General features: G+C 51.8%; 1 protein-coding gene across 4 annotated transcripts in view; it reads left to right on the plus strand.

Moving 5' to 3' along the window:
• The window catches only part of nfia (nuclear factor I/A), a 40,273-nt gene that overhangs the window by 13,062 nt on the left and 5,413 nt on the right, over positions 1–21,798 (plus strand). For 2 of the 4 annotated variants that reach the window (XM_077584999.1, XM_077585002.1), the window contains exons 2-10: positions 311–839; positions 13,394–13,459; positions 13,887–13,961; positions 16,647–16,764; positions 16,891–17,015; positions 17,192–17,239; positions 18,094–18,272; positions 18,451–18,616; positions 20,050–20,141. In XM_077584999.1, coding sequence (XP_077441125.1) covers positions 311–839; positions 13,394–13,459; positions 13,887–13,961; positions 16,647–16,764; positions 16,891–17,015; positions 17,192–17,239; positions 18,094–18,272; positions 18,451–18,616; positions 20,050–20,141 — 1,398 coding nt within the window. The remainder of the gene's footprint in view (positions 1–310; positions 840–13,393; positions 13,460–13,886; positions 13,962–16,646; positions 16,765–16,890; positions 17,016–17,191; positions 17,240–18,093; positions 18,273–18,450; positions 18,617–20,049; positions 20,142–21,798) is intronic. The other 2 variants (XM_077585000.1, XM_077585001.1) reach the window with 2 other exon arrangements.

A 21,798-nucleotide genomic window follows, 5' to 3' on the forward strand; every position in this document is an offset into this window, starting at 1 on the left:
TGACACACACTTTCAGGTTTTCCTCCTGAACTGGCTGCAAGCGTTTTTCAGCAGTTTCAAGACCCCCCCTTTTTTGCAACATGGCCCTGGCCGATCTCTTTCACAAAAACGACCATCGCCGTAAGCCACCTGTTCCGTTCAGAGGCGACGTCGAAGCCTGCCGCATAAAAGAAAACATGAAAAAGGTCGAAAAGTGGAAGGCATTGAAGCGCTTTTGCGCGTGACGTGGAAGCGTCCGCAGGTACGAGCGCGCAGCGCCGCACGCGCTGGCCATCGTTGACGTCTGCCTTTTTTTGTGCGTGTTCCGCAGGACGAGTTCCACCCGTTCATCGAGGCGCTGCTGCCGCACGTGCGCGCCTTCGCCTACACGTGGTTCAACCTGCAGGCCCGCAAGCGCAAGTTCTTCAAGAAGCACGAGAAGCGCATGTCCAAGGAGGAGGAGCGCGCCGTCAAAGACGAGCTTCTGGGCGAGAAGCCCGAGGTCAAGCAGAAGTGGGCCTCGCGCCTGCTGGCCAAACTGCGCAAGGACATCCGGCCCGAGTTCCGCGAGGACTTCGTGCTGAGCGTCACCGCCAAGAAGGCGCCGTGCTGCGTCCTGTCCAACCCGGACCAGAAGGGCAAGATGCGCCGCATCGACTGTCTGCGGCAGGCCGACAAGGTGTGGCGGCTGGACCTGGTCATGGTCATCCTCTTCAAGGGCGTCCCGCTGGAGAGCACCGACGGCGAGCGGCTGGTCAAGTCGCCGCGCTGCGCCAACCCGGGCCTCTGCGTGCAGCCGCACCACATCGGCGTCTCCGTCAAGGAGCTGGACCTCTACCTGGCCTACTTCGTCCACGCCGGTCAGTACGTCCTCTGCGACCTCTCCGACCTCTCGCGACCCCTCCGACCTCTCGCGACCCCTCCCGACCTCTCGCGACCCCTCCCGACCTCTCCCCCGTGGCAACATTTACAAGCTTTCTCAGGACGAACACGCATTTCAAACAAACAGCGTTTTTCCCAAATCACAATACGACACTCGGCAACGCAACGCGACGCGACTTTGGGCAATTTGGCACAAAAATACAATCACACATTTTTTCCCGTCATTCAGCATGATTACAATTTGAATCCATTTCTACGGAGCATTTATTTAAAGCAGGTGTGCCAGGCAATTCCAACTTTGAATCGTAATTAATTGCAAATTTGATATCGGTTCTAAATGTACAATCAAAATATTCTTTCAAAAATGTCATATTCTTGTTAACATAAAAATGTTCAACTCATAGAAATACGGCTGCATCTTTTAGTCATTAACTCAGTATTTTCATAATAATTCATCCAATTCAAACAAGTGTAATATCAATTTTTTGCTGCCTCTAGATGGCATCATTGCATTTGTAAGACGTTGGCGACACATCAGTGCGTTTTCCTTTTTCATATTAAGAGCGATCTCATCTTTAACATGAAGACACATTTTGAAAGTTGTCAAATACGCCTCCACAAACATTTGCATGATTGAGAGATGCAAAATGTCGACGTGGGCGTGTCTGCTGCGTTGTGACTGGAATTCCCGCAGGAAAAAGCTTTCCAAATAAGGAGAGCTCATTCGAAAAAAAAAAGAAAAACAAAGACCGGCAACTCCAAATGAAGGCGCTCGAATTCAAAGGTGGGATTAATTCCAAAGAAATTCCTCTGCAAAATGTTCAGACAACAAGAGCGCGGTTTTCGCGCAGACTTTTTAGTCATTCCGATTGGAATCGTTCCCAATGAAGATCTCGGCTCACGTGTTTACACGCGACGTCGTGCGTTCCCATCTGCCGTTGAATCAGCGGCCGCGGGACGCACGGACGTCGATCGCGTCGTCTATCAAGACAAAGTTCATTCGTCAATTAGCGCAGAAGTTGTGAACAGACAAAAACACTTTCAAGCACTTGAAAAGAAGTCGTCCGCTCGCAGACAAGCTGTGAGGACGCCGCCATTTTGCCGGGCGGGAACGATGACGGCGGGCAGCACGCGTTGACGTTAAGACGGACGTTTGCGCACGCAGCCTCGCCTTTCCCAATCAAGCGTACGCATGACGCGCGTTTGGGAATATTCATTTTGCTGTTGAGGTGGACCGGCGGGCGGTTCGAGCCAGGAAGCGGCGACGGACGGCTCTGATCAGGGTCCGAGTGTTGACAAGTGTTAGCAAGTGCGATCGCGATGGCCGAAAATCACGGTTCATCCTGGCGCAATTTGACATCGGTGAGTTTTTGATGAGCGATTTTGTGGGCTCGATTGCTAATCGAGTTTGAGAAACGACGATTGTGTTCATGTTGTTGTGGTGGAAACGTTAACGTTTTTTAAATGTTGTCCAGTTTTTTGTGCTTACCAAAAGTCTCGCTGACAAAACGATTGAACGTTAAAAGGAAGTTTGTCCGCGTCAATGTGGTCGCCATAGAAACCGTGTCCTCATTGTGAGGTGCGCGACACGCGAGGGGTGAAAGGTCAACTTGTGATGTACGAGGCCAGCCAACATGTCAGCCAGCGACGCGTGTTCCGAGGTCAGAGGTTAAATGTGCCGCTTGTGACGGTTGTTTGTGTGTCCTAAACACGCGTGCGCGCTTGCGGACAGGAGGGGGCGTGGCTACGATGCTTGTGGCGGGAAAAGCCTGCCTCGAAAACTTCATTCCGGCTCCGACGACATTTGAAATGTTTAAAACCTGAATTCTCATTTCGAACCCCAAATCAGGCTTGACAAGCTAACAAAGTTAAAACTTGATTTTGAAAAGAAAAAAGAGTTTGAAAGGCAAAGTTTGTCGCTGCCTTGCAAGCCACAATTTGAGGTTTGAAAGCGCAACTCTTTTGAAATCCTCACGTGTGTCAAAGTCGAGGCCCGGGGGCCCGTCGAGGCCCGTCGAGGCCCGTTGAGGCCCGTCGAGGCCCGTCGAGGCCCGTCGAGGCCCGTCGAGGCCCGTCGAGGCCCGTCGAGGCCCGTCGAGGCCAGCTGAAGTTCGCCGCCTCATTTCATGTCAACCAAAATCAGCCCCAACTTGCAAATGGTTTTGACTTCTTCTATTGCAAGCGTTTTGTCTTCGTGGCTTCTGATTCCAAAACGCGACGAAATGAAGCCGGCCGGCTTTCATTTGTGCGCCGGGATGACAAGCGAAAAGAGGAAAAGGAGTCGGACATGCCGGCCGGATGCGAAGTGTTCTGACGGGCCAGCAAGTGAGAACGCGCAGCCGAGTGAAGAGTGTGTTTTGAAGGGGATTTTTTTGGGGGCGAATCCATGAGGTGAAGAAGACACAAAACGTTGATTGTTGTCTTGTTGTGCGCCCGCAGCTCGTCAGATGTTAGCTCTTAATTATTGATTGGGGGGGGGCAGGTTTGGGGGGGGGGGGCTGCCTAATGTTCAGAAGTCATCCTCAGCTGTTTCCCATCATGCACCTGTCACTGTAACAGGAGGCGGAGTTAGGACGGAACCAATCGGGTGGCTTGCAAGAATTGAACCTGCGACTCGTCCACTTAAGACGCCGACCAAAAACTGAGCGGACAAAGTGTGTGTCGATGTGTGTGTGTAGGACAAACAAACAGACGTTTCCACGCAAGGACAGCAGGGGTCGTCCCCCCGTGCGCGCGCGCGCACACACGCAGACAGTGTGTGTGCGCGCGGTAGTGCGGCTTCCCGCTAATTAAATTGTGTGTGCGTCCATTAGACGGATGGACTGAGCGCGGCTGCTGAGTCAGCGCAGGTAGGACGGGTCCTCCTCGTCGCAATGGTCCGCAGAGCAATTCATTTGGCCCCGCCCTCCGCGTCCTCGGGTCACCGACGGCCGCCTTTCAACGATGCAGCAGGGATGGGGGGGCGTGCGTGCGTGCGTGCGTGCGTGCGTGCGTGCGCGCGTGCGTGCGTGCGTCTTGATTGTTAAGGAGATCAACTTAAAAATCTTCTCAACTTGTGCTGGATGTAAAACCAGCGCATCTCAGGGCCAACCACAGGCCCCTCCCAATCAGGAAGTCCTCCTTCATGCCCCCCCAGCCCACCCTAAGGGGGACATCTGACTGACTGCCCCCCCCCCCCCCCCCATCACGGAGGGATGCAGGTCGCAGGAAGAACAATTTAGGAAGTGACAGCCAGTAAACATGATGCATGAGTGGGGGAGGGGTGGGGACTGGGGGGGGGGGGGTTGTCAGGACTGCCGACTTGACTTCAGCATCTCCCACAATGCATTGCTGCCGTCCACCTTAACATCCAACAACTTCCTACAAAGTATAACAACAGCCGCTGAGGATCATGGGAAATCAAGCACACACACTCACTCAAATCAAACTTCATCTTCATCATCATCATCTTCATCATCATCATCGTCACCTCCATGGGGGAAAAGGACGGACGTCCGAAGAGCTGAAAGGCAAACGGACGGATGGCAGGACGGATGAAGCGACGAAGAAGAGATGTCGTACGCACGCGTAGTCGAAGCCTCTGTTAATGTGGTGCCTCATTAGCATCTCATTTGCATAACTTGTTGCTGCTTCTCAGAGAGGGGGCGGGGCTTGTTCACTTCCTTTCCTCCTTGTCCTTCCTTGCGTCCAATCATCATGTCAAAGACCTTTTAACAAACTTGAAGAAAGAGTTGTGCAATTTACTGCAGCCTCTTTGAACCCTTGCCCCCCCCAGACCACCAAGACTGATTAAAACTACCTTTGGCACTTTCACACATCCACTATTGACTTTCAATTCATCAAACTTTGGGGCGCACGCACACACGCACCCGCACACCACACGCTACTGACACACTATCTGACTGCGCGTGCGTGTGCGCGTGCGCTCGGTCATAAAATGAAATGTGTCAGCAGCTAAAATTTGTAAAGAGGAACTGCATTGTGGGCCTCCTCCACACAGGGAGGGAGGGGGGGGCAGACTTGTCAGTGGAGGGGGGGGGGGTGACAGGAAGGCTTGTAAGGGGGGGGGGGGGGGGGATACTGTAAGTAAGTCGCCACAGGGCTAACACACAACAGGAAGTACTTCAACATGAAAAGCCCCCCCCCCCCCCCCTTCCTTAAATCCTTTTTGCCTACAGCAGACCGTGTAACCCCCCCCTCCCACACACACCCTTTACCCCAAGCCCCCCAAGCCCCCCTCCCATTTGAGACCTCCCTCCTGCCAGGATGAAGGAATTTGACTTCATGGAGCATTTGCCTCCTGGGGGGTTACAATACCCCCCCCCCCCCCCCTGCGATTCTTAAAGCACTTGTAGTACTTTGCATATGTGTGTGTGTGTGTGTTTGTGTGTTGTGCGCAAGCATCAGCGTGCACGGCAGGTTAATGAGATGCGATCGACTGCTTGTTCTGACTCGCTGGCATTAGAAATGCTCTGATTGGATGTTTGATGACGATGCACTCTAAAGGTCAAAGTTGACCTGTAGCTGACGTGTGTGTGTGTGTGTGTGTGTGTGTGTGTGTGTGTGTGTGTGTGTGTGTGTGTGTGTGTGTGTCTTGTTTTTCTCACATGGTGGGGCCGGGATTTCACAAAGTTGCGGGGCCCGCCCCGTGGCCATGTGGGGCCATTTTGCTGGTCCGCACAAGTCCAGACCTCTTTTGGAGGGTGAAGACTTGGTTTTAAAGTTTAGGTTTGAATTGGGTTGTGGTTGAGGTTGTGGGGAGGGGCTAGAAAATACATGATGTCAATGAGATGGCCCACAAAGATAGCAAAACAAACCTGTGTGTGTGAGTGTTATTCATAATTTAGATGCAGCTCTCACACAGGAAGAGACGCTCGTGCACTCGCGCGCTTCGCTCGCTCTCTCGTCTTCGCTATCGATCGTTTTAATTGCTCTCAAGATGCTAACGGCTAACACAGATGTCAGAGCGCCACTGCGTGTGCGTGTGCGTGTGCGTGTGTGTGTGTGTGTGCGTGCATGTCCTGGGGTCGCATACACACACGTCAGAAGTTTTCGGTGCAGCCGGCAAGGATCAATGTTCCCGCAGCAGGCGGCCATGTTTGTGGACAGGAAGTAAAAAAAAGTCACGGTGCGCTTCAGGGGGACTTTGGGAGGGGTGGCTTGCGTGCGGTGGGGGGGGGGGGGACTTTTTTGTGTTGTGTTTCCCGATCAATTTGTGTGTCGCCAATTAGCTGCTGGACATGTGACCACCGCTGGACCCACTTTGCTCTTCTGTGAGGGGGGGGGCGTGTGTGTGTGTGTGCGTGCAGGCGCTCATGAACGCGGTGGTCTGAGGTGACCGCAGCAGCTCTCGTTAGCATTTGCCACATCAAGCGAGAAGCCCCGCCTTCCTAATTTGCATACGGGACCCCGACAAGCACGTTCATTAAACTTACAAAACGTTTCTTTTATACTTCCAATTTCTTCTTTTGCTCTTCCTCAACATTTCAATCGTCTTCATCACTTTGATGTTTTGCTCACCAAAAATGTTGAATGCGTCACAAAATAAAAAAAGGTGAGAACAAATTTGAAATTGATTTGAATTTGACCAACCGAAAACTTCTCAAGCTGCAAACACTCAATTGTTTAAAACAGCATGAAAACAATACAGGATTTCAAAATAACATTTACATAATTCATAAGAATAAATGAAAGACAAATCAATGCGAATGTTTGCGTTCCAAACAGGAAGTGACGATTTTGAAGCTCCAAAGCGCAACAACGTCCGCGTTGACGACGTCCGTGCCGACGATGACGGTTGACGTCGTCAACACGGACGACGTCCGCTTGCCGACGACGTCCGTGTTGACGACGTCCGCGGTCACGTGCCGAAATCGGCTTTTGTCCTGCAATCTGCTGCTGCCGTGTCGGCCATGTTGCACCTGGTTGCCGCTCATCAGATGGCTTCTGCTCTGCCCCCGCCCCTCCTCTACCCCCCCCCCCCCCAATCCGCGCTCTCGCTCTTCCTCTGCGGCGCCGTGAAAACGCGCGCGGCGTCCCTCCGCGTCAACTTTTGGGATTTTGAAAACCAAAATCTCTTCAATTGTGTCTTGAACCAAACATGTTCATTTTCAAATTGTATTCCTTTTATTATTAGTAACAATTAATTAACAATCGTTTATGAAATGATTACAATGACAAATATTTATTTTTATGGTTAACAACAAACCACAAGGTTGTAATGATGTTCACAATCTTACAATATTCTAAACTTATTTCATGAGAAACAGAAATAAAAAAATAAACAGAAATCCAAAAAGCAAAAAATGCAAACAATAATGCAGGACTTTTTGAATACAATGTCCCCACCCACTATTGATTTGGGAACCCCCCCCCCATGGGGGAACCCCCCCGTGTTAATGTTTCAAAGATGTGAATGCGATCACGTACGTGACGTGTTTTGGTGCGAAAGCGACGGCGACCTTGCAAGCAGCGTCGCCGCGTGTCAAGTCGCTGCTGGTGGGGGCCTTAAGTGCTCCCCATCATTTATCTCACAAGTCAGCTGGCGTGTGTGTGTGTGGGGGGGGTGATAGTCCATGTGGGGGGGGGGGGGGGGGGGGTGAAAAACGTCCACTTCCACCTTTTAGGGGATGTGGTCTCCATTACCCCGATGGGCTGAGTCACTGCAGCGCGCCAATGTTAATGAAGGCTGCCCCCCCCCCCAACACCCCCCCCCACTCCCTACCATGCAGCTCTTATCTCATGATGCAGCACATCATCATCATCATCGACTTGTTCAAGTGCCGCTGACACTTTACGAGACCCCCCCCCCACAACCCCCCCCCCCCACAACCCCCCCCCCCCCCCCCAGCACTGCGACAACAAGCCAACATGTCCAACATGTAAGTTATGTAAGTCGCATCAAGCTTGAAAAACAAAGTGAAAACTGGTTGCTGGGCAAAGCCAAGGGATTGGTCCCATTTGTTTGTTGGACTTTTTCAAGAAGTCAACATTGAAATGTAGTTTGTGATGACGGACGCAACCTGGAGGTCAAGCGAAACCCCACCAGGCACATCGTTAGCAACATTAGCATTAGCATCCTCTTTTCAATGCAGTCCTGACATCAACGTTTCACTGCCATCAACTGCTCCTAATCCAGGAAGCCCATCTCCAAATCCCGCCACAATAAAGCGCCTGTCTTGGAGGATCCGCCTCCTCATCCTCGCTAAGGCTGCTAGCGGCCGCTAACAGACGCACGCTAGCCAAACGCTGCCGAAAAGACCAGATGGATGAGAAACCGATGTGGCAAATCAAGAGCCACAAAGTCCAAACCCTGCCACAGTTTGCCTTTAGCCGCTTGTGCTAGCAAGCTAGCTCCTTAGCAGGCGACCGAGCGCCACATTGTCGTTGACTCTCATGGATTTCGAGCTGTTGACTCTCATGCGACTCACGTGGCTCACATTTGACGGTTGACTCTCACGCAACAGTTGTGATTCTCAGGTCATGTCCGACTCCCTGAAGTTCTCTCACGTGACGGTTGGCGGACTCACTGACTTGATCTCATGTCAACGTTGACTCGTGAATTGACTCTCATGCGACTCTCATGTCTGCTGGTTGACGTTTGAATCTCACGTTTTCAATCTCGTGTGTTCGTTGACTTGAGCTCGACTTTTGGTGCGCTCCCCTTCCTGCGCTGGCCCGCCCGCCGGTCCTCAGGCCCCTCCTGCTGTACAGATGCTGTTACAGATGGGACCCGGGTACCTGCTTGCATCCCCCCCCCCCTCCCCCCCCCCGCCCTCCCGCTCCTGATCTAATGCATAAATATGTAATTTGTTCATCTGTCTGCATGAAATATGCAGATGAGACGCACACGTTTGTTATTGTGTTTTTCAGGGTTATTAGCAACACTAGCAGACAACGCTAACAGCGCTAACAGCGCTAACAACACTACATGTCACATGATGGCGACAGGGGGGGGGGGCACCGACATCCCGACCACGTTGGCCGCTCAGCCCAACTTCTTGATGATGACATCAGGCTAACACACACGCTGACTGTCACTCAAAAGATGGATGATGTCATCATCACGCGTCCAACGTACGCGACGAGCGAGCCGGACGGAGGCCACGCCCTCTTTTCACTTGACGCTTTAATTAATAGTAACCAGGACGATGGATTCGCTTCCTGTTTGATATTTGCCAACAACATCATCAGCCTCGTTTGTTGCCAGCCGGGGTGCGTGCGCTCGTGCGTGCGCTCGTGCGTGCACTCGCGCTCGTGCGCGCGAGCGTGTGTGCGTGCGTGCACGCGTGTCTTGCACTCAGAGAGAGGAAATATGGCTGTGCCAATGATGTGTGTGTGTGCACGCGTTGCCTCCTTAGCAGCTGAACTTTGTTTCGTGCAATTTCAGCGTGCACTCAGGTCGTGACCTCAAGTGACCAGGTGGGCTCGGATGTGGTGGGGGGGCCGCCCTCAACGCACAGCGTGAGGGCGGGCAGGAAAAAAATAGACGATTGAGCGCCCACTTGTGGCTTGAAGTTCAGCAAAGCATTGCGGGAATTGTGCGTGCGTGCGACGCAGCGTCGGGAAGAAAAAAGTTGGTTGAGGAAGGGAGGAGCGTGCACGTGAGAGCGCGCACGTCAGGACGTGCGTGTGTGCGCTCCATTAGGGAGTTGCTATAATTATGGAAAGTGAAGCAGCGAGCGATCGATGTGCACATTCATCAATGAGACTCCGCCCACTGGACGCGCGTTTGGCTCGGGCCGCGCACACGTGGACGCGCGCACGCACGCACACACGCACACACGCACACACAGCCATTTGCGCACATGCACGCACCCAAAACTCTTTTTGCTCTTCATTTCATCTTCTGCAGTCAACAACAAAAACGTGGCTAAATATAGATCGAGACACAAAATATGATTTATTTTGAATCAAAAAACATTTGGAGACGACAATTAATGAATTGTTTTTGAAGTGAAAAATGATTCAATGATCAAAATAGTTGAATTTGATCATTGAAGTCATTGATTGATTGTTGCGCTAAAATTGTTGATATCTAAAAAGCGATCCGATAAACTTCCTGTTTGTTGTCATTTGCTCTCGTGGTGATGCTTTTCTGTTGCGTTCATTTTGCGTGCGTGCGTGCGTGCGTGCGCGCGTGCGTGTAGGATATTTGAGGGTAAAGTACATCGAATCAATGGCAGAGGTCAAAGTTCAGGCGCATTTCCATTCATATAGCGCAAGCTTGGCTTCTTTCCACGTTTGCCTTCTCGTTTGCAATCGACAGCGCCAGGAAAGCCGCGACGACGCGACCTTTGACGCTCGCTCGTACGCCGACTCATCATCATGTGTGTGCGTGTGTGTGTGTGTCTTTTGTTCTGGCAGAAAGTACAAGATGGCAGCCGCTCAAAGGGAACAGACACAAACTTCAAAATGGTTGCCAATCATTTAAGATGGCTGCCAGCCTGCAGAAACACACACACACGCACACACGCTGGTTCTAGTCTCAAATGTGTGTGTTGGCTCACGTCGGTGCGAATGTGTGTTGTTTGTGCACGTGTGCTTGTTCCTATGTGTGCGTGCGTGCGTGCGTGCGTGTGTGCGTGCGTGCATCAACTGTAAAGAAAAAGCCTTTGACAAAATGGCGGCTGCTCAGCGATGTCAAAATGGCCGCTGTGATTTATTTTTTGGAGGGTTCTGTGTCTGTGCGCGCAAAATGTGTGCGTGTGCGTTTGTGTACGCGCAGGCGTGTGCGTCTGGCATGAAGCCACGCCGAGGATGAAGATGATGATGAGGATGATGAAGATTTTGATTGCCTGCAAACCAACAAAAACACGTAGAAAATTCCGATGATTTCGTATTTGGGCTTGTCAGGACGCAAGTGTTGAATCTGGAGATGAATTTAAATTCCAGGCAGGAAGACAACGAGACGTTTTGATTTTGCGATTGACGCGTTTGTCGTTTCACGCGAAAGCAAAACGATTCGAAGGAACTTTTCTCGCCACAATTTGGGACAATTTGTTTGTTGGAGTCAAAAACCAAAGTGATGAATTTTGCAACGAATGCTTGAAAACGCTCCATTTTGTGAACGAAGAACAAAAGAAAGTGAAGACGTCGTGAAAGAAGGACGACAACTTTCTCTTCTTCTCCTTCCTGATGTTGAAACCAAATCTGAGACCATTTGAAATCGGGTCTGATGAGGACCTGATACCGATACCTGATATCGGTACTCGCCCATCCCTAATTGGATGATTTTGTTTTTGTGGGCGTGTCCGACCCTCGTTTGTGGGCCGAGCTTGCGTCAGCTTGCACCCGTGACCAATGCCTCAAATCGTTCTTTTAATTGTTTGTTTTTTGCTCTGGAGGTGGCGCTGTCGGACACGTTCCATTCTGTTTAGCTGTGAGGTGGACTCGTCAGACCGCCTGATGTTGAGTAAGCAACCTCTGGATATCCAAAGGTGGGGCAGGGGGAGGAGTCGCAAGGTGTCAAATCCTCGTGGACTGACGACGCAACTGCAAAAAAAGTTTCCATTTGCAATTTGCAAGCAATCAAATCTTTGTGAATTGCCGTCTGCAATTTGAATGTTTTGGCGTTGGCTCGAGGTTCGAGGTCACCCGGCCAGGTAAGCGCGCCGTCTTTGGACTCCATTGGATTGTTTTGCGGCTGCTAATATTTATTTGTTGTCAATCCATCTTGACATGAAAGATGAAAGATCCATTTCCAAATGTGACCTGACAGGCGGTGGAAGGAGGCGGAGCCTGCATTCTGATTGACAGCTGTGTTGATTGTGTGACTGCCACCTGATTTGTGTCCTGTGCGTGCGTGCGTGCATGCGTGCGTACTCATTTGATTAAAAGCTCGCTGCGATCAATAGCAGGCGATCGCGGGGTGCGTTTGTTTTTGTGCTCGCTGTCGAGTGACCGGACGGACGGACGGACGGACGGACGGACAGACGGACGGGCAAGCGGACGGGCAAGCGGGAACTTCCGGCAAAGAAAGGAAATTGAAAAAAACATTCTCATCCCAGTCAACATCTCACTCGTTTATTTCCATCTTCACACACGCACACGCACGCACACACACGTTCACACAGACACACAAAACACGCCTCCACATGTCAAAAAACACACTTGTCCAAAATGACACACAACACACACACACGGATGAAAAAGTTGACTTTTACTTTGAAGCCTGTTGAAGTTCGACAGCAACAATTGAAAGAGACTTTTATTTTGAAGTGCACGTGCTTGCCTGAAAGGGGGGGGGGGGGGAGCAGATGGGCCACTCTGCTCCCACGCCTTATTAGCATATTTAATTAACCTGGACTGGGGGGGTTGATGACTGAATGGGGGGGTCTGTGTGTGAAAGTGCCCCTCCAACACACACACACACCTCTTCTTGTTGTCATGGTTACGCTGATGCTTTTTGTTTTAGGTTACTCAAGCACACACACACTGTGAACAGCATGCAGAGTGTGTGTGTGCTTTTGTCTTTGCTACATTGTGGAGCGTGTTTTTCCCAGGTTTAACAACCATTGTGAGGACCGACTTGAAATTGTGGGGACGTTTTGGTGGTCCCCGCAAGTTCAGACCTCTTTTTGAGGGTCAAGACTTGGTTTTAGAGTTTAGGTTTGAATTGGGTTATGGTTGAGGGTTAGAGTAAAGAATGGGGGCAGGCAATCATTTTTCATGGTTGGGGTTAGAGGGCGGGGCTTGGAAATGCATCATGTCAATGAGATGGCCCCACCATGATACAAAGACAAGTGTGTGTGTGCGTGTGTGTGTGTGTGTTGGTATTGTCTGTGAGCATCGAGTAGCCCTGGCTGTAGAGCGCAGTTGGAGGCGGGTTCACTGTGGGCTGGGTCTAAACATTTGACTCCGCCCACATAATTCTTTTTTTTTTAAATTGCAGATTGAATTATGTGTCGTCTTAAGACATCATGTTTATTTATTGATTTGTTTACACTTCACGGAGCATCAAAAATGACAAACCGTCAACTCTCATTTGGTCAGGGCGGAGCTAACGACACAAAATGGTCGTAATGGCTTTGGTTTTGACATCCATTCTTGGCGAAGAGAGGGTCCTAAAACCCCGGAAGCACATCCGGTGTGTTGAGCGGCCCAATGAAAATGAGGGCGTCCACGTTGGTTGCTTCTGAAAAGTTGTGGGGTGGGTGCAGTACCACGTGCCGCCAGCAGATGGCGCAGATGTTTGCGATTTCATATTTAGAAGTTCGCTTTTTCACTTTGAATTTGCAATCTTCGATCAACGCTTCGAACAACAAATGTGCTGACACGTCGTTCAAGTTTTGAAAAAAATACAAAGAATCTGCGTGGGTGGAGTCAAACGTGGGCCCACCCACGTTGAGCCACGCCTCCAACTCGGCTGTTCCGTCAACACGACGATGCGTCCGAAAATCGGATTCCTTTGTTGCTCTCGGCATCGCAATCGCCAGCGTGCCGGCGTGTGACCCGGCCCGGCTGACCTCTTGACCTTGACCTTACCAGGTCACATGACTCACACATATATGTGTGTGTGTTGTGCTTGCAGACGGCGGCCAATCAGAGAGCCCAAACCAGGCCGGCGAGTCCGACATCAAAGAGCAGAGCGAGAACGGTGAGTCGCGCGCGCACGCACGCACGCACGCACACGCACGCACGCACGCACGCACGCACGCACGCACGCACGCACGCACGCACGCACTTTCAATGTTTTTTCTTTGTTGTTGTTTTGTTTGTTTTTGTGAACTCAAACAACACGCGCACAAACTCAACAGAAAAACATGAAAAATCCTTTTGACGTGACATTTGTTTGCTTGTAAAACGAATACGATGTGGATTGAGCACATTTTTATGAACGCAAATGTTTGCTTGCAAATGCCGCGGCCCGCAAAAAATGTCAGGTGGGCCACAAATGGCCCCCGAGCCAACCTTTGGCCACCTCTGCTGGATCTGCACAACACGTTGCGCGCAAACACACAAACGTGGACGGTTTGCAATCACGTCAATCTGAAACGTGTTTTTTTTTTTTTTTTGTGTTTCAGGTCATTTGGGTTTCCAGGACAGTTTTGTCACGCCGGGAGTTTTCACAGTTGCCGAACTTGTTCGAGTCTCGCAGAGTAAGGAAAACGCAACCGGCCCTCGCCATAAATGTGTGTGCGCGTGCGCGTGTGATGGATGGCGCTGTGCTGCCGGTGGGCGGGACCAGGCAGGGGGGCGGGGCTGCCAGGATGCTGACAGGCACTTTCCGGCCGCAGCGGCCATCGGCGGGATGCCGGCTGCCGTACGTCTCGCTCGCTCGCTCCTTTCGTTTCTGTCCATCTCGCTGCTCGAGTGCGTCTGCACTTTTTAAAGGTCGTCGTCCCCACCAACGCGCTCGCTCGCTTTCTGACTGCTGATTGGCTGCGGCTGATGACGTTATGGCACTTTTAAGTCACAGCAACGTCGTCAGCAACCAGGATTGCTTGCAAAATACAAACATTTGCAAAGTTGCCGCCAGAGGGACAAATTTGACATGAAAGCGAAAGACAACGTGAGCGAACGTCACGTGAGCGAACGTCACGCGAGCGAACGTCACGCGAGCAAACGTCACGTTCGCCAGCCGGACGCGGCAACAGGGACATCTAAAAGCGCGCACACACGCTCGTACGCTCGCGTCAGGTGACCTTGGCGTTGCTCGTCCATTACACAATTCATTGGCAGGCCAGTGGAACGCGCGCGTGTGTGCGTGCGTGCGTGAGCATGCGTGTGTGGATCAATATTCTATTAAAGCAGCAGCGAAGGTGGGGGGGGGGGGGGGGCAAGGGGCGGGGTCAGTGATGTAGTGTACTTAGTGTAATTGGTCACTTGACTCAATGTGTGCGCCGCCGTGACTTCATCATCATCATCATCGTCACCATCATCATCATCATCATCATCGTCATCATCATCGCGACGCCTGCTGCCCGCTTGCAACTTCCTGTAAAACTCACGGAGACGATGAATGTTGCATTTGACATTTTAGAATCCGTGCACGTATCGACACACGGAAGAGCCAAGTGGGCAAACGACCCACTTGGCCCGGTTCTGCCTTCATTTGGCGTCGTCCATCACACACACGAGAAAAAGAGATTTGAAAGCAAAGAGAGAATAAAGAAATGAAAGAATGTGTTTGTAAAAAGAGGATTTCGAAAAATGTCAGTTGTGTGAAAAGAGCAAAATTGTTGTTTTTAAGCTGCCTTGAAAACGTGATTGCGATCTTTTCAATCTTTTCAATCTTTTCAATCTTTTATAATTCCTTCAGATCGCGAAGGCTGATTTTGAGGGTGCGAATTTAACACCGGTGCATTTTTTTCTTCACGGGATTTGACATTTGATTTTCTTTTGGAAGTTTTGATTTTCATTGGAAATTATATTCGGCAATGTTTTTTTTTTTTGCTCTTGAGCTTTTGCAATGCTTGCGAACGGCGCGCTGCCATTGGCTGACGGCGGTCACGTGACTTCCTGTCAGGCTGCCAAGAATGCCAAAGGCCTTCGCCGGCATGAAAACGGCACGAGCCAACGAGCGTTTGCAGGTGCGCGCATGGCTAACGAGCTACAGGCTAAGCGCTAAGCGCTAAGCGCTAAGCGCTAAGCGCTAAGCGCTAAGCACTAAGCGCTAAGCGCTCGCATGCCATCCGACTGTTTGCTTTCCAACTGGATGTCAATCATGTCAGCTGACTTTGCTTGCTTTCCCGTCGATGAAACATTTGGACAGTCGTCGCTTTTGAGGAATCGAAAACAACATTTGTTCTCTCGCATTCACACGTTTTCTTTTCAGTCGTTTGTAAACGCTAACACGACATTCGTGTTGGACGTGACCGCACATCGACTTGCACTTTGAGTCTCATACAAACACAACAAGTCGCACTCGCGCATCAAACTGCCAAGTGTGTGTGTGTGTGCGCGCGTGTGTGTGTGTGATAGATGGACAGTGCTGAGGTGTGCAGAAAAGTCTTGTTGTAGCCAGCAGGTCTTGTCAGGACTCCTCCTCCTTTCATCACACCATCCTGCTCTCTGTCAATACAGCGTTGAGGGAGGGGGGGGGGGGGGCTGCAGGAGGAGGTGCTTGTCTGGAGGTTGGGGGGGGGCAGGACGGATGTTGAGGTCTCAAACTGATGTTGTTTTGCTTCAGCAATTTTGACATGAAAACGTCTCATTTACTTCCGGACTCCAGTTTTGTTGAACTTCAATTGTGTTACACAACAAATAAACAACTTCCTTCCTTCTTTTCTTCCTTCCTTCCTTCTTTTCTTTATTCCTTCCTTCCTTCTTTTCTTTCTTCCTTCCTTCTTTCCTTCTTTTCTTTATTCCTTCCTTCCTTCCTTCCTTCCTTCTTTTCTTCCTTCCTACCTTCCTTCCTTCTTTTCTTTCTTTCTTCCTTCTTTTCTTCCTTCCTTCCTTCTTTTCTTTCTTTCTTCCTTTCTTCCTTCCTTCTTTTCTTTCTTCCTTCCTTCTTTTCTTTCTTCCTTCCTTCTTTTCTTCCTTCCTTCCTTCTTTTCTTCCTTCCTTCCTTCCTTCTTTTCTTCCTTCCTTCCTTCTTTTCTTCCTTCCTTCCTTCCTTCTTTTCTTCCTTCCTTCCTTCCTCCCCTTCCTTTACCACCTCATTCCCTCCCCTCGTTTATGATCTTTGCCATCCACTTGAGCAAACGATCAAAGATGGAAGCCGCCTTCCTGAGGTCACGTGACCGGTCGGAGAGGCGGCCTCTGTAAAGCTGACGTGACAAAAAGTTCCGGCAACCTCAACGGTGTGTGTTTTTGTGTGTTTTCGTGTGTGCGCTTGTCAGCTCCCATCGCGGCCGGCGCCGGTCCAAACTTCTCGCTGGCCGACCTGGACAGTTCGTCCTACTACAGCATGAGTCCCGGTGCCATGAGGAGGCCGCTGCCCAGCACCTCCTCCTCCAGGTATGCACGCACACGCACACACAAAAGTCACATTTCAGACAGGAGTGTTAACAGTTGCGCCCGTGTGTGTGTGTGCGTGCGTGCGTGCGTGCGTGCGTGCGTGCGTGCGTGCGTGCGTGCGTGCAGCTCGGCCAAGCGCATCAAGTGCATGGAGGAGGACGGCGACAGTCCCGGCGAGGACTCGTACTTTCCCGCTCAGGGTCGCTCGCCGGGCAGCGTCAGCCAGGCCAGCAGTTGGCACGAGGAGCCAGGTAGCGTCGCCGTGGCAACACACACACGCGTCCTGCCCACTTGCTTGCGTGTGCGTGCGACACGTGTCGATGAGTGCAATGTTGACGCTGCTTCTCTTCTTCTTCTTCTTTTTCTTCCTCTCGTCTTCTTCTTTGTGTGTTTTTCTTCTTCTGGCTTGACATTTTGCGGAACGCAGGATATAAGCTGCGCGGCTCGCTAGCTAGCTCCTTCATCTCCCGACAAGGTAAACGCGCACTCCTTCCTTCCTTCCTTCCTTCCTTCCTTCCTTCCTTCCTGTTCCTGTTCCTTTCCTCCTCTCTCCTTCCTTCATGCTGGTCTCTTTTTCTTCCCTCCTTCCATCATGGCTTCCATTTGCGCTGCCTTCCTTCTTTTTGCGCCTTCTCTACTTCCTTTCCTCTCCTCTTTCAATCCCTTCTTCCGGTTCTTCCCGTGGTTTTGCTTCCTTGCTTGCATCAAACCATCTCTCTGGTGGCGCCGCCCTGCTGGCAGCATGCTGATGACATCATCAAGCTGCTTATTGATTGGCTGTGCGCGTGTGTGTTGTGTGAGGCTCCTCCTCTCTTCTCTCATTGGTCACTTGTGTGCGATGGGCGGAGCCAAGAAACATCACGCTAAAGGCAGTTCATCAAGTAAGCCAGGAAGTGAAGGCAGAAAGACAGGATGTCAAAGTGGGAATGAAAACGTTGCTGCTAACTGATGATGATGATGATGATGATGATGACAAACAGGAAGTCAATCCCTCACGGCTTGCGCTGCTCCTCCTTGATTGGTCGCCGCTTTGCATCTGATGCTTGGTGGCGGGCGACCAATCCGAGAGGAGGAGGAGGCGGCGGTGAAGTCATTTCATTTGCAAAGTGCAACTAATCCTGACCACTTGCGCTTCTGCCTTCAACATCACGCACACACGCGCACTAAGACGCACACACTCAAGCAAATAAGAGTGCAAGTTGTTGGCTTTTGTGTACGTGCGTGTATCCAACCCCCCCCCAAAGTTCCCCATGTGGCGTCCAACCAATCAGCATCCTGGCTCGCATTGCGCTGACGGCCGCGCGCGTGTGTGTGTGTGTGCGTCCGCAGCCAGCCCGCACGCGCCGCCCTCGGGCCTGCACTTCTCGTCGACGCCCATCCTGCAGCAGCCCGCCTCCTACTTCTCGCACGCCGCCATCAGGTACCACCCCCAAGACCCCCTCAAGGACTTTGTTCAGCTCGTCTGCCCCGACTCCGCCCAGACGGCCGGCCAGGTGGGCTACCGCGATGTACGCTCACGCACACACACACACACACACACTTTTTTTGTGTATGTGTGGATGTCCTGCAGTATTTGTGTGTTGAGCTGTTTGATGTGTGTGCGTGTGCGTGTCTAGACAGCCAATCAATGCAGGCGTCTTGTTGTTATTTATTTCTATTATGCCCCCCCCCCCCCGCCCCCCCCAGGCTAATGGCAGCTCCCAAGGAAAACTCCACAATCCTTTCCTGCCCACGCCCATGTTGCCGCCGCCTCCGCCGCCGCCCATGGCCCGGCCCGTCCCGCTGCCCGTGGACGCCAAGCCCCCCGCCACCTCCTCGGCCGAGGCGGGGGTCAACTCGCCATCGTCGCCCAGTGAGTGCGCGCACGTCAACGCACGTTGTGAAATGGACGCCACATTTGCTATTCGCAAGTTCCAACTTAGCTTAAATGCTCCAAAGTTTGACATGACAGCAATTTGTTGATCATTTAAGAAACTTTGTCGCTGATTTTCATTAAGAACAAACGGACGTTCAGCCGTGTGAGTTATCGGCACCGACATTTTGCCGATTTTTTCCCGACATCCTCGGCAGGATCCTCCAAGGTGCGAGCGAGTTGGCCCAACCGGTCCGCATGTGCTTTGTGGATTTGGAGGAAGCGTTTGGGCGTGTCCCTCGGCAGGGGGTCCTTCGGTGGTACCGAGACCCCTGACACCCCGTAGGACCGATTTGTCAGCGTTTGGTCCGCATTGCCGACCGTCAGTCAAATTGGTTCCCAGTCAGGGTTGGACTCCGCCAAGGTTGCCTTTTGGCACCGTTTCTGTTCAGAACTTTTATGGGCAGAATTTGTAGGCGCAGCCGAAGTGTTGAGGGGGTCCGCTTTGGTGGCCTCAGTGTAGCATCTCGGCTTTTTTGCAGACGATGCGGTGCTGTTGGCTTCATCAAGCCGTGATCTTCAACTGGAGCGCTTCGCAGCCGAGTGTGAAGCGGTTGGGACAAAGATCAGCACCTCCAAAACCGAGACCGTGGTCCTCAGTCGGAAAAGGGTGGCGCGCCCTCTCCGGGTCGGGGGTCAGATCCTGCCCCAAGTGGAGGAGTTCAAGAATCTTGAGGTCTTTTTGACGAGTGAGGGCAGGATCGACCCACGGATCGGATCTGCAGGGATGCGGACTCCGTATCGGTCCGTTGTGGTGAAGAAGGAGTCGAAAGGCGAAGCTCTCGATTTATCGCTCCATCTACGGTCCTGCCCTCACCACCTTCGGTCACGACCCGCAGCTCGTGACCCAAAGAACAAGATCCCGGATGCAAGCGGCCCAAATGAGTTTCTTGCGCCGGGTGTCCGGGCTCTCCCTTAGAGATCGGGTGAGAAGCTCGCTCATCCGGGAGGGACTCAGGGTCGAGCCGCTGCTCCTCCGTGTGAAGCCAGTTGAGGTGGCTCGGGAATCTGCTTGGGATGCCTCCTGGACGCCTCCTTGGAGAGGTGTTCCGGGCATGTCCCACCGGTAGGAGGCATCGGGTACGACTTGGGACACGCTGTCTGTCTCTTAGCTGGCCTTGGAACCCATTAGGATCCTGCCGGAGGAGCTGGTTGAAGTGGCTGGGGAGAGGGAAGTCTGGGCTTTCCTCCTAAAGCGACCTGACCCTGGATAAGCGGATTTTTTCCCACCTTTTTTCCAAAGCAATAAAGCTGCAATAAAGCTGCCAACAACGCTCCACCTTCGTCTTTGTGCTAAGCTACGCTAAGCGTCAGTCGCAGCAATGAGAAAGTCACCGGAAAGTGACTTTGGATGTTGTCCCTGTGCTCCTCAGCGTACTCGGCCCCGCCCTCCAGCTCTCCTGCTCAGCGATTCGTTAGCGTGGGGCCGCGAGAGCCCGCCTTCAACATCCCGCAGCAGCCGCAGGTAAACGCACAAACATGCTAACATGCTAACATGCTAACACTTAGCCCATTTCTCAATGTGCTGCTTTTGCGCAAAATGTCACAATGGAGTATTTAAGTGAACAAGTCGACAATCAAGGTATCCCGGGCTCTTATTCGGCTTTTTCAAAATCTTGAAAAAATTTGTGAGGCTGCAAAAAAAAAGCTAAGGAATAAACGCTAATTCGATTTTCTTTTCTTTTTTCTTGTATTTTGTTTTTGTTGCTTGGACTTGTTGCTGATTAGTGTAATGGGGGCCACCTGTGTGGCGAGGCGCACCTGAGGGGGCGTGGCTCACCTGAGGGGGCGTGGCTCATCACACGCCATCTATTTAGGCAGCGCGTCGCCCGCGCGTGTGTTTGCTCGTGTGTGCGATCGCGTGTTGACCGTCCAAGCGTGGGCAACATTTGCGTTTCATTCTTGTGCTGTTTTCCACATTTGTGAGCGCGTTCAGCAAATCGAGACAAATTGCAAACTCGTGCTCGTGCGCGATTGTTGTGTTCATGTCGTCCATCTGTTGTGTGTCTCGAATGGCTGATGTTTTTTGTGTGTGTGTCGTGCGACAAGACAGTAAAGAGTGTTTGTTGTCTGGCCTCTCATCGTCAAGGCGACACACTGGCCTGTCTGTGCGTGTGCGTGCGTGTGCGTGGGGGGGGGCAGATGGCCTCTTGTTTGTGTGTGTGAGCGGGCACTCTGCCCAAGCAGGGGCCTTCTCGGGGTGGGGGCGACCATGCTGGTTTCCCACTGGGACACGAATGGAAGGGGGGAGGGAAGGCGGGGGGGGGGGGGCGTATTTGGGTTGCGCCAACAACACACACGCACACACATACTGATTAAAAGTTCTTTTATGTGTTGAAAGTGCAGCAGCCATATTGAACATCACGCCAAAGACATGTCTAGTGTGTGTGTGTGTGCGTGCCCAACGCGCACATCCTGAAGGTGACTGTGTGTGTGCGTGCACCCGCGTGAGATTTGCTGACTCAGCCGAGGGCGAGAGCACGATTCTGTTGAGTTGAACGGGAAGAGCACAACATCCTTTTGGACATGTTTGGGCACGCACACACTTAGCATTAGCATTAGCCTTAGCATGCTTTCTTAATGACTCAAAGAGATCCTTGTTGTCATCTTGACTTCTTCGCGTTATCGTCCTCAACTTCACTCCACCACCGACATGACGACGCAAGCACACACACGCACTCATGGGAGTGTGTTTTCAGGACAGTCTGCAGTGCAGAGCGAGGAGGAAAAGTCCCAACGTCAGCAAGTTGTATTGATTAAAAACTAACCTTCCACTCTTCTTCTTCTCCTCTGTCACGCGCGCACACGCACGCACACGCACACACACGCAGTCAATCACTACGAGTCCGCAGACAACACACGCACACTTTATTACAAACTTTTACTTCCACTTTTTTTACAGAATGCATTTTCTAAATGATGTGCATTGTTTACAAGTGTGCGTGCGTGCGTGCGTGCGTGCGTGCGTGCGTGCGTGTGCTGAATGTAAAGAAAAAGGGATGCGGGCTGGGGCGGTGATGCGGTTGCCTTGGCGATGGCGGTCACGTCCCGGGCCGTCTGGTCGCCCCGAGCAACCAGACATCATCGAGACAAACTTGGCGAGACAGCCAGGATGCCTCTTG

The sequence above is a fragment of the Vanacampus margaritifer genome, chromosome 13 (assembly GCF_051991255.1).
Source record: "Vanacampus margaritifer isolate UIUO_Vmar chromosome 13, RoL_Vmar_1.0, whole genome shotgun sequence".
NCBI classification, from domain to species: Eukaryota; Metazoa; Chordata; class Actinopteri; order Syngnathiformes; family Syngnathidae; genus Vanacampus; species Vanacampus margaritifer.